Below are 13,027 nucleotides of genomic sequence, written 5' to 3'. Positions count from 1 at the left end.
ACAAGTCTGTAATGAAATATTATAAAATATTAGAAATAAAACGTAAATAATTCGATAGATCGTTGGGAGATGTAAATGCTTCTTATCGCAATTTTTATGAATGATTTATTGAAGAAAATATATTTTCCTAATATCTTTTTCATGAGATTAGGAATTCCGTACCGTAAAAATGCCACATGAATAAATGATAAATAACTGTGATTGTAAATAACATCTAAAATTTTTTGTGTTTATAAGATTCATTATGATTTCTTTGAAATAAATATTTTTAAATATTGAGAATATTTTGTAAGATACTTACGTTTCACATGATCCAATAGAGCTGTATAAGAAAAATAATTCGAACATTGAAAATATGATTTCCGAATTATATTCCATCAAAAAATTACTATGTATGATTGTCGTATGTTACATATTTTTTTGTTTTGTTTTAGATATAATGATCAACGTTTTTTTAGGCTATCATATTTTAACATCGGTTTATAGAAATTCACTGCGCATAATTTTAAATTAGTCGTGAATGCAATAAACACTGGTTATTATAATTCTCGTGTAATTTTCATACAAAATATTCGTAATGGGATGTTTATCTAACAAACCTAGATAAAATATGTATAAAATTCGCACTTTATGATATTATTATGTAATATTACTAATTCTTTCATTAACTACCGTCTACTTTAACGTAATCCAACAAATAATGATATGATATGCTTACACAATGGCATCTTTACAGTATGACACACATTTTTAGCTGTGTGGAATTGGCGTTAGTTTTATTGATTCCTATAATTACAGGCGATAATCATCTTGTGTGTAAAGTACTTCAATTCAACTACAGCTATAAATTCAATCACTGATTTGTTATTTGGACACCATATATATACCATGCTTTGATGCGGGCTGCGTTAGCTAGAACAAAAATAGATTCCGCAAATTCAAACACATACAGACATCTCTCTTGCTTCATTGGAGATGATATTTACTTTGTGGTTGGTCTTCTTGAAGGTTCTGAGGCAGTAGGTGGTGGAGGTGGACCCCTACGTGCCAATTCTTCTAAATATCCCATTAACAACCGCGTTCGTTCAGCAGCGGCCGCTTCCAATACGAGAAATCTTCGATCTTTTCTTAAAATTTCTTCGATTTCGGCTAAATGTGCACTATTTTCTTGTACTTTTTTATATGTTTTATCGGTAATAAGTTTTGTTTCCTAAAATTAACATTTACTCAAATTTATTAAGCGATCAACTTGTAAAACATGTTGCGTAATAACAAAAACGGAAGTGATAATATGTTCTTAACATACTTGAAGAAGTTCCCTAAAATCGGCCTTGGCCGCAACAAGTTTATCTTTAATGTACTCTTTGAACTCTTTTTCACACTTCTGCGAAGAAAAGAAATAATTATAGTAGATACGGTAGTGGAAGAAAGTGATTTATAATTCTGATTCCTATATAGTTTCAAATAAATTACGTACCCGATCACTAGATGAAAATTTGAGATATCTGGGATCGTCTTTTAATGATTTTTTTATATCCCTCCATGAAGCTGTAAGTTCGGTAGAAGCGCCTACTTCGTCAAGAAGTTCGCGAAACTTATCACGTTTCTTACGACTAAGCTGTTCTATGTGTTCATTGAACAGTCTTTCTTTTTCCTCGCGATCTAAGCTTTCGGCTAATTCCCATCTATGATCTTTCCTCAACTGTCGTTTCGCTTCCCGCCATGCTAAGTCACCGTTCCTTACCTGCAAATGTAGGTGGTTTATTAAGCGTACTGGATTCGTTAAAATTCATCCTAAATTACGTAGAAAAGATACATACCAAGTCCGCAAGAAGCGCACTGAAGTGCTGTACTGCCTCTGTATGACGATGATGCTGCCTTTCCTTATCTCTGTCACGAAGATGCGTAGCAAGAGTTCTCTGAACTTCTCTTTCTCTCTCACGAAGACTGGCTTCTGCTCTTCTTTCACGTTCTCGTTTCTGTTTCTCACGGTCTTCTTCCGAATCAGATTGGTCTTCCGTGTTCTCCTTCTGAACAAGGAACAGATACGTAAATTTCCAAAAAAGTAATTTTAATTAACCGAAAAAGTTGGACCACTTACGTCATTCTCCTTTTTCGATGGTTTCTCATCGTTATCTTCGATCTCTCCGCTTTCCTTCTCTGCCACCGCCTCCTTTTTTTCCTTGCCGTTTTCCTCCGAAGCTGGATCGCTCCTGCGTTTTTTATCCTTCGAACTGTCCTTATCGACCCGATCCTTCGACGATTTATCCTTGTACTTATCAACATCCTTTCGGTCCCTATCTTTCTTCTCGGACTTGTGATGATCTTTATCCCTGTGCCGGTGGTCTTTGTCTTTCTCCTTTTCCTTTTTCCTCTCCTCCTTTAGCATACGAATGTAATCCCTAAACCAATCTTCCCTCGTGCTTGCTGACTCTACGACTCTGTACCTCCAATCTGATTCCAACTTTTTCTTACAATCGCTCCAATGCGAATGTCTGTCGATGTCTTTGTGTTCACGTAGCATCGCTATGAATTCCTTTTTCACCTGAAACGCATTTACCATAACAGTTTTCATCATTGAAGAATAATCAGCCCTTGCTTACACTCTATTTATACAATTCTGGCTTGAAATTGATTTTCTTATTTATTTATTGAATTATTTATCTTTTTTTTTTTTTTGCTTGTTTCAGTTTTATCATGCACGCTTAAGAATTTCCAACCAATGAATACACGTTCAGCCACATTACAATCAGTTTATATTATTATTATTATTATTATTATATATATAAATATGTATGTATAATATATAGGTGTCTATAAAAATTTATCGCTTGTAATGTGGATCAAACTATGTCAACTTGCAAACCTTTTTATTGGTTTTCAAACTACATTTCGTTAGGGGTAGAAGAAATAGTCATTCATGTCATTCGTTCGTGTCAGGAGGTATCACAACGTTAAGGGCTCTACTTGTTGGAATTTTTAATGAAATAAGCTGGTCAGTTTTGCTGAAAAAAATTATAATCATTATAGCTGTAAAAATAATTATTTGCTTAACCGAATCATCATTAAATACTTTGCATATTGCGATACGAAATATAATAAAATATGACATCGAAATGTGAAAATAGAAAGAGAAAAGTATGTTATTATTTAATGATGAGACGGGATATAAAACGGATAAATTTTTATCTGCTGCCCTTGCTGAAAAGAAAAGGTGCGTTAGTATATTGTCACGAGATTTTGAAAAGATTAAAAGTTCTTAGCCGTTCAAATTACGAAACGAGGTTTTACTTTTACCAACTATTCCACAGTATTTGCCCAAAATATATAAATCTCTATTTCTTATTGGTCTTATTCAAGAATTATATGATGTTTCGTGAATGGAGTAGTAACTATAAAATAATGGAGTAATAATACAATTTTTAATATAAAGAATAGAACAATTTTTAATGAAACTTAATCTTTCATGTTTTTCATGAATACGATTCTAAACTATTTAAAAAATGTTTGGATTTTATTACTATAAAATACTCTATAAATAATGAATTAGTTCATTTAAAGACTTTATATGTCTCTGGTTCCTTTACTTCTAAATATATTGTCAAAATAAAAAATAATAGCAATATTCAATTTGTTTATTTCAAATTCCCATTACGTAATTTGTGAACGACCTATGGTTTCAATATAATGATAATAATCTGTTATTTTATTTATCTAAACTTATACACATCTATTTCACAATGAAAAGTTGAGTTAGAGTTCAGAGTTGCTGGCACATTTTGGTCTTGAATCTTTTATTATAGTTATTACTCGGATCCCGATCCTATACAATTTTAAGGTAGTAAAAAATTTGTGCCACAATTGTCTAATTTTTATTTAAACACAATAGAGTTGCAATGTCCACTTCTAATATTTTTACGACAAAAGCGGTCAAGGTTCTCAGAAGAATACAAACCAAATTTCATGAAAGCACACTCATTCTATCATTTCAATATACTCATCTCATGTTGCTTCAAATATATTAAATTTTAAACAAAAATACTTATATTGCATTTAGTGAGAAAAAAAAAATATATTTTTTGTAATAATTTAAAAAGATAGCAATAAAAGAAGAAATACTTTGACACCAATTAAAATGCATATTCTATTAATTTCTGTTGTAGGTTCTGGTTTTTTCTTTATATTTAAACTTTAATATATTATGTATTGACATAAGAACAATTGCCAAAAAGATTGATATTTCGTTCGAACTTTTCCCTTTTTTATTTATCGAGACCCTTCGTATAAACAAACTCGATGAAACTTTACTAGATGTAAAATAAAGTGCAAGGAAAAAATGAATTTGTTCTTATGTTGATACATCGATTATGAAATAGATTGGTAGCTTTTGTTTCTCAAAATAAATAACGGTTCTTTATCTCCAGAAAACAGAACAAAATCTACAAATATGATTTTGGAATTGATGCTACCATTAGGGTGTTGACACCTTACTTTTGCTGATAATAAATTCAATTTCTTTGAAATTGGTTTTGATCTTTGGGGAAAAGTTAATCTTTTGAAGTAACGAGGATTACGAGTAATATACAAATACCGAGTTCGTTCATTCTCATGACTCTGCTTTGGAGTAAAGAATGCGGCGCGCGAGGGTGTGCCAACTGTGCCACGCAGTGTAGGTGGGGATGGTAGATGACATCATCCATGCCACCAACCAGCTTCAGAACCAAGCCACTCCACATACGGAACCTGTCCTGCCTGCCTCCTGACTGAAGTGGAGAGTTCAGAACACATAAGTATATAAGGAACCGTCACATACTAAGATTTTATTCTCTACATCTCCCATCTTACAGCTACAAAACTTTTGTCTATCGAGAAAATCTACTGGAGTAGAGAATTATTAGAGAAACTTCTCCTGGTATGTGTTCTTCAGCCGTTAATTTAGGAATTCATATTAGATAAATCTTACAAGTGGAACAAAATAGTAACATACCTATAGAACCTGAAAGAATGATTAATTATTGCTGAAAATATAAATTTATTATGCATTATATCCTGTCTAATTTAAGATTTTATTTATTATTCATTTACGTATCATCACATATTGTATCTTTTTCAAACAGTAAAACAATAGAAATTTTGGTGCTGAATAAAGACTTATTCAGGTTTTATATAACTTATCGCGAATATATTATATATTATATGTTTTCATTTGATATTCTCTTCGTTGATATTATGATTTCCCAGAACGAAATGGAGGATGTATATATGAAAATGAGATTTGGCGTGGAAGAGGAAAAGGTTTAATGGATTTATTCCAAAAGAAATTATCTTTTATGATACTTTGATATATCTGGAGAATTGAGGTACACAGAAACGTACAAGATATCCTTGAATATTTCAAAACATTTCAAAGCATCGATATTGCATATTATATAGTTAAAAAAAAAAAAAATTTAGTACAAGTACCTTAATTCTCACATGTTTAAAAAATTTGTCATGTTCTTTTATCACGTGAATGAAATATTTATAGGATTTTTTCTTATTTATGGTATTGATTAAGGTAGTGAATGTCTGAGGGTGAATTTATATTGTTTCAATTAAGATTTTGATATTGTAGCACGAATCCTGAAAAGTAATATTTTCATTGCAACAAGATCAATGATGTTAATAAAATGAAAATACCTGTTCTCGTTTTGCTGTTTTTTCCTCTTTTTCCTTCTTTCGCACTTCCAGCAGATATTCGTTGAATAGGCTCTCCCGTTCACGCATCTTTTCTACATTCTTAAACCGTTCATCACGCCCATGTTTTTGAGCAAAATCACTAAATGAGGATCTAAAAATTTGTGAAAAAAATAAATTAAAAACGTTTTATTTTTTCTAAAACTTTAAAGAATCTTTTAAAGCCATTACGTACTTTCCATGAAGGCCAGCTTCTTCTAGCAATTTTTGAAATTGTTCTTTCCGTTCCTTCATTTTGTTTCTCTTTTCCCGCCTCTCTTCTTCCGCCCTCTCCTTTACGTACTTCTCGAAAACTTGTTTTCTCTCCTTTGATGTTAGAAGTAAGTATCGGGGGTCAAATACGATTTTGTGAAGCTCCTTTTCCCAAGTACTAAACGCGGATACCTACCAAGAACAATTATTTAAATTAAATAAATTTGATTTCTTATTAATGTTACTTATCAATTTATACTTGTTTACATCTTTCTCTGCAAGCATATCCCTAAACGATTTAATTCTTGTCTCCAAAGGAACAATTGCCCTTTCTCTAGCAGCTCGTACTTCTGCCTCTATTGCAGCCTCCTTTCCGATATCGATAGTTTTTTTATTCTCTTTCTCCTCCTCTTCTTTTGGCGCTGTGGCTAAAACAGGAAATATGGTAATTTTATTAATACGTACATTTTTTAAATACATAATACACGGTTATGAGCGTAGTATAATTTACTTTTTGTATCATCCTGTTTCATCTTTTTTGCTGGTACTGGTTGTTCATCATCACTGCTTTCACTTGTATCCGATTGACGCGTCGGTTTCGTAGCTACCACTGCATCTGGCGGAGTAGATACCATTTTATCTACATCTTGACGACCAATGAGATCATCTGGTCTTTCCCAGACAGAAATACGCGATGAGGGATTATAAAAGAATACGCGTCCATCGCCCGTCCAAACAACACACCTAGTAAACAAAATTTAAATTTAAATTTTGCCTAATCATTGGAAAAAGTAGTAAATTAATTTTGTACCAAGGAGTTCCAGGTACTGGTGTACTAGAGATTGGTCTAGATTTGTCTTGAGGTTTGGCAGCTTCTTTAGGCGCTGTTTCCTCTTTTTTCGGTTTATTAGCGTCTGTTTCCTTTACACTATCTTTGGTTTCGTGATTACTTTCTTGAGGTTTTTCTTGTTTTGTGGCTTCTGTGGTTACATTGTTATTAGTAACAGTGGAAGTAGTCACGGCGGTATTCGTAGAGATGGCAGCTGCTTCTTCTGCTTTTTGCCGTAGCGCTAATTTTGCATCTAGCGATAATGACAAGTAATTTTTCATATTGTTCATCTTGCTTCTAAATTTATGTTATACATTATATTAAAGATATACTTTCGAGATCCTTTAGAGCTTGTGGCTTTTCCCAAACAGATTCTCCAGCTTTACTATTATAATAATATAATCTTCCATCCGGAGCACGATGTTCCGTCCATACCATAGCAGATGCTACTAGTTCCTGATCCAGCTGAGCTAATATAGCAGGATCTTCTGCTGGAGCTTGTGGAGCCATGACTCCATGTGGCATTTGTGGCATACCTAATATGAATATTTTTTTGTCATAAAAAATATAACTATTTTTTATGTGCGTATATCTATATATACATCATATTACCCCAATTTGCTTGTGGTGGACCATAACCTCCAAAAGGCTGGAATCCTGGCGGTGGCATACCAAACGGTGCTGCTCCAAATTGTGTTGCAATTGGACCACCAAATTGATTTGGCATCCTGTGTTGCATAGGTATCATATTAGGAGGAGGTTGCATCATATTTGTATTTACTGCTGGGGTATTCATAGTTGGGGTATTAGTTACAGTTGTAGGTGCTGTACCTGTATAGAAAGTATAATATTATGATATTTTTATTAAATTATTATACGTGTTAATTTTAATTTTTCGAACCAAAATTAACATATTATACCGTTTGCTTGTGTTGTGTCAGTTGGTTGTGCATTCATGTCTTGTGTTTCACCAAGTGTGGGAGGTGGCCCTGTACCAGGTGGAGCAGTACTAAGTTGACTGATAGCATCTGCATTATTTGTCGAAGATTGTTCGCTACTTTGAGACACCCTATTTTCATTAATTTGATTAGGAGTAGTAGCCGTAGAAGCAGGAGTGCCAGTTGGGGCTGTTTGTTTAGATGCTCCATGCACCAGTTGTTCTAACTGTAAAAAGAATTAACATTGTACAATACAGAAATATTCTATTTATATATAATCACATAGCTTTTAATAATAGAAATCTATAATGGAATTTAACCGACCTGATCTTGCACCATGACCTTAACATTTGGTCCCTCTGGTTTTGTCCATGTAGTTTCCCTCGTACGAATGTTATAATAATATGATTTGCCATCTGGTGTTTTTGTTTCTACCCATACCTCTCCATTGAGATCTAAGCCTGGAATGTTTGCTTGTTGTGCCTGTTGTTGCGGGGGCTGCTGTTGACCTGGAATCTATAACAGAGTTCCAAGTGTTAGAACAAGATATTTGTATGTCTCTCTATGTTTCTGTAAATCAAAATTTACGTTATTCATATTGGGTGGTCCCATTCCAGGAGGTGGTCCATAAGGTCCAGGACCTGTCCCAATTGGGCCATTCATCATGTGTGGTGGTGGCTAATTACATATAAAGTTAAATTATATGTAATCATTTTACTGAAAAAATGATACATATTGACATAAAATTAAATGATAATTACCATTCCTGGAGGTCCCATAAGATTTGGCGGTCCCATCAGATTTGGTGGCCCCATAGGTCCCCAACTAGGATCAAACGGCGGAGGCCCTCGGAAACGTGGTCCCGCTGGACCCGGTGGACAATTTGGCCTAGGAGGTCCCTCAAATGGAAATCCATTATTTGCCCCACGAAACATCGGTCCTCTAGGTCCAAATCCTCTTCCTCTAAATCTTGGAGGTCCACCTCTCATGGGAAAATCAAACCCACCTCTGCCACGACCCCTTAAATTATTGTTATATGTCGTGACTATGTACTTTACGTACCATACGTCTGAATCATTTACCCAAGCGTAGACATCTTCAGCATCTTCGTTTCTTTTCATACTAATTTTACATTTAATGAAGAAATTTGGACAGAGCAATGACACGTAAAAATCATCTATGTATGACATACAAATCATTTATATAATTCTTATAAGAAACATTATAAATATTCTCCAAGGTATTATTTACCTTTTTTCATGTTACAATACATACGTGACAAAAAGACGGTTTACATTCACAAATGAAAACTTCGTTACAACAGTAAGTTCATGAAACAAATTAATGAAACAATGTATGGAATAATTGTGGGTAAATCATTTCATCGTACAGGAGCGTAAGTAGAAATAATAGTCGCGTTTCCATAGCATTAAAAGTATAAGGAACTCATAGCAATATGAAGTTTGATCGTTTCGGTCAAACATATATAAGGGGTAAGGTAGAAGAATCGTGAGGGGGACGACCTAACCTTACTTTTTTTATTTGGTATTTTCAGCAATTAATCAGAGGGACGTATGAAATGTTAAGAGAAACTATAACGCACCTAAACCCTCCTCGACCCCGTGGTACGAAATGCCTATAATCTTCACCATCGAAACTGTAATCTTCAGTTTCTTCCATGCCCTCTTCATTGTGTTCCTGCTCATTATTAGAAGCGGTTTCCGTAGTTGCGGGAGTTTGCTCGGTACTCGTTTCCATTTTACAACAATATAGAAATTAGAAATTTCTTTTCTACACGCCCATTTATTTCTTTTCTCAGCTCACAAAAATGCCGCAAACAAATCACTATTTTATTCAATGTAAGCCGTAAACATATCATTACCAACTTAATAAAACTACTTTCCTAGATTCATTGTCAGTGCTGTAAACATAACGGTCATTATACTGTGCGCGCAATGTAAATTGGTTTAGGCCTGTGGCTTTCTTTTGAATACCTTGTGCAATAATAAAATAAATAGCGAGTAAGTAAGCGAGGCGAATTTAACTGTGCAGCGGCTTAGCCAAGGTAACAAACAAAAGTTATTTATTTCAAATTTTGTATTTACTTTCGTTACCATGGGAAAGAACATTGCCAAGGTATGAATCGCTCGTTTTCTAATATTATAAACTCCAATAAAATTAATGTTTAGTAATAACAATTTGTGTTATTGGGTAACAAATAAGTCGTAGATCGTCATGTAAAATCCGAACAGATAAATGGGTTACTCTGCGACCCAAAAGGTTAGAAGATTAGAGTCTAAGTAAATTTCATTAAAACGCAAATCTTCGTTAAAGTATTCATTCTATTATAATTCAGTTTTAAATATAAATTATTGTTCAAATTAATCTTTCTCGTCGTGTATTTCTTCATTTAAACGTCGAGTTATTTTCTTGAATCGTTTGACATTGTTACGCGAGCAGAATGCTTTAGCATTCCATAGGCTGCAACGCGCCAAATTCCCCAAAATCTTGGAAAGGCACGTAACACGCATTATAAGTCAGTGCCTTTTTGCGTTGGTTCGTCGAGAGATTTCTAGCGAATAAAATTTAATATTTTTGTAACATATTTGTTTAAATCGTGAATAATAAAAACATCAATTCATAGTTTGTGTCTGTAGTGACTGTTTTCGTGTTGTTGAACGATAAAATGTTGCGATAAATAAAATTGGAAGCAATACAACGATCAAACGAGGTAAGATGGTTATACAAATCTTTTCCCGCCATTACTGTGAGCGTCCTAAGAATATATGGCAATTGTAAGATTTAATTATGCTCCGTTTACTCACAAATCTTTTTGTCCCACATGCATATTTATCATTTTAAACCATTTAAACGAGAACGATTTCAAAAATACGATACTTCGATACTGAAGAAAGCTTTAAACAATATAGCGCAATTATTGGAAACTCGCAAAATGTTATTTTAATAACTGACGTAGTATGTACATCGAAAGATAGAACCGAATTAATAACTACGACAGTACTGTAATCGATAACGTACTGCATTTTCAACCAACGTAATTAATTAACACAGGAGAAACAAATATTTCCAAAGTATTATGTACCACCGCAGTGTACAATATCGCGTGCACTAATTACGTGTACTCCGGAAGAACGGTATCGGATGTTCAAAGTAGAAGAGATATCGTAGTCAAATAGAACGCGTTTTATATAGGCAAAGTTTTAAAACTAATAACAACAATTTTAGACGAAGAACAGGTCAATTTCGACAAATTTTTATCTTTTTCAATGAGATTCAGTATCCTTTATGGTATAATTTTAGAAGCTACTCATCGTGGAATTGCTATCTAAACACCAATGAACTCCATTCTCCGGAAAAAACTTAGAAAAAAAAAAAAACTTTTGACAGACAAACATGTAAGTTACATGATAATCCGTTGCACATGTAATACCTCGCAGATAGTATCCTTGTATGATCACAGATATATTACCATCTGACGTTACCAAGGTTATTGTTAGGATGGGTGGTCATCTGATCGCCATAAAAGTTGCCATGAACGTGTCGCGTAAATTTTAGTGATGACGATTTGACTGAGTTCGGTAGATGACTGCTCTAATGGTAAGACCGTTAAGTCGACTACTCGATGATTAGATGAACTGTCGTAGACCCGTTTCGTACTATTAAGGAGGAAAGCTCGCTGTGGGTGTGCCTTTTTGAACTAAGAACGCGGATTAGCCGTTCACATTTTTCGGTAGAAAAGTGAGGATAACGATCCGCGATGCCCATTGGTTAATAAATAAAATTATGAGGAGAAAGTGGGAAAAACCCGCTATTTCGCTAGACAAGCACCAGCTTTCTCCGTAATTGGTAAGAGCGTGCAATAAACATAAGGATTGTTTTAAGGACCATCCGTAAACCGAAAATACTTACATGAATAGAGATGAAGCTAAAAAGATTCGGTTTAGGGTTTTTTCTTAGGTTTATCGCGGGTCAGTGTAACAATGTGTAAGTCTTGGCGGCCAGACCTCGCACGGACCATCTTACGCGGCGCAACACATGGCAAGCAGATCTTGACTCGTTACAAACGCAACGTTGACTGTAATCGAGAATATTGTCCTTTATGGGAGTCGCGGTGAAATGTATTTTATGGTGATCTCCAGAGTAGTACGATCGCTTTGATCTAAATCTGTATACATTAGTGGTGATCTTTAACTCTTATATAGACAATATCACGATCATTATGCAGAGTGTTGAAGAAGAGCATGCTTCTGTTTTTCTTTAACGTATGACTCGTCTACGATTTTGTTATGATTTTTCTGTTTCTTAGCACAGTCAAGAATTGACGTTCAGACGATCAATATTTAAAGTTCTCGTACGTAAGAAGTACTACTCTAAATTCTAAACTATCAATATATCAATATATCAATATGTATTATCAATACAATGTTTGGAAACCTTGAATATTGACAATAACATTTACAATAATATTGATCGTTTGAACGCTTTTTAAAGAATCAATTACAGACTAGATAAATCGATGAAAGTGATTCGTTCGTTGATTGGTATTCGTATCGAAGATGAATTAAAATTCCTAACAGAAAGAATATCGTTTTTATCTTTTGGTACCAGCCACGGCAATTAACTATATTTAAACTAAAAAAAAAACATGAAACTTTTCTTTTCATTTCGGACCCCTTTCATATCCGCTTCTATGAATTTTTACATATGTACATTGTGTATTTTGTCATAGCTTTGGTCAATACATCCTAGCCTATTAAATTTATTTTTATTTATTCGCGATGATTACTCCAAATTTGACTTCTGATACTATTTTATCTACATGTTGGAAGTTTCCATATAATTTTTAGAAAAGGATTGTAATCTTTCTACGACAATTTAAATTTCTATGTTTTATTGTGAAAATGTGCTAACTTTATTTTCCAAAATGAGTAAGCAATTATTTTCAAACAATGTAAATTAATAATAATAATAGTAGAAATAGTAATAATAATATTGCTACTATTACTACTACTACTACTGCTACTAACAACAACAACAACAACAACAACAGCAATATCAATATCAATAGCAATAGTAATATAATAATAATAAATAATAATAATAATAATCAATTATTATTATAATAAATAATAAATAATAATAATAATAATAATAAATTATAATTATAATTATAATTATTATTATTACTATTGCTATTGATATTGCTTTTATTATTATTATTATTATTATTATTATTATTATTATTATTATTATTATTACTAGTAGTAGTAGTAGTAATAGTAGCAATATTATTATTATTATTATTATTATT

General features: G+C 33.2%; 1 protein-coding gene across 3 annotated transcripts; it reads right to left on the bottom strand.

Moving 5' to 3' along the window:
- Nucleotides 1-747: 747 nt before the first annotated feature.
- Nucleotides 748-9,572, bottom strand: LOC139994391 (transcription elongation regulator 1). 3 transcript variants are annotated; one of them, XM_072016976.1, is made up of 18 exons: nt 9,299-9,572; nt 8,457-8,715; nt 8,284-8,373; nt 8,020-8,211; nt 7,678-7,921; nt 7,370-7,588; nt 7,090-7,293; nt 6,740-7,010; nt 6,440-6,672; nt 6,196-6,356; nt 5,912-6,120; nt 5,680-5,830; nt 2,102-2,545; nt 1,821-2,030; nt 1,478-1,744; nt 1,307-1,384; nt 987-1,210; nt 748-912 (listed from the first exon to the last, which is right to left on the bottom strand). In XM_072016976.1, exons 1-18 carry the CDS (start codon nt 9,451-9,453, stop codon nt 909-911), a joined length of 3,615 nt encoding a protein of 1,204 aa, XP_071873077.1. In that variant the 5' UTR covers nt 9,454-9,572; the 3' UTR covers nt 748-908. The 3 variants fall into 3 exon arrangements, with proteins under 3 accessions (XP_071873077.1, XP_071873088.1, XP_071873097.1); XM_072016987.1 differs by having other exon boundaries at nt 8,457-8,703; XM_072016996.1 differs by lacking the exon at nt 8,284-8,373.
- Nucleotides 9,573-13,027: the final 3,455 nt, after the last annotated feature.

This window comes from Bombus fervidus, chromosome 2 (genome assembly GCF_041682495.2).
Source record: "Bombus fervidus isolate BK054 chromosome 2, iyBomFerv1, whole genome shotgun sequence".
Taxonomy (NCBI): Eukaryota; Metazoa; Arthropoda; class Insecta; order Hymenoptera; family Apidae; genus Bombus; species Bombus fervidus.
The sequence above is the reverse complement of the archived record's forward strand: the minus strand, read 5'-3'. Positions and strand labels throughout refer to the sequence as shown.

Bases quoted from the DNA above. Each gene is read 5' to 3' on its own strand.
- LOC139994391 (XM_072016976.1), bottom strand. From the start codon at position 9,453: ATGGAAACGAGTACCGAGCAAACTCCCGCAACTACGGAAACCGCTTCT. The intron at 8,716-9,298 runs GTGCGTTATAGT...CAATAATTTAAG, and splicing joins CGGGGTCGAGGAGGGTTTAG to GGGTCGTGGCAGAGGTGGGT. The intron at 5,831-5,911 runs GTACGTAATGGC...ACAAATTTTTAG, and splicing joins GAAGCTGGCCTTCATGGAAA to ATCCTCATTTAGTGATTTTG.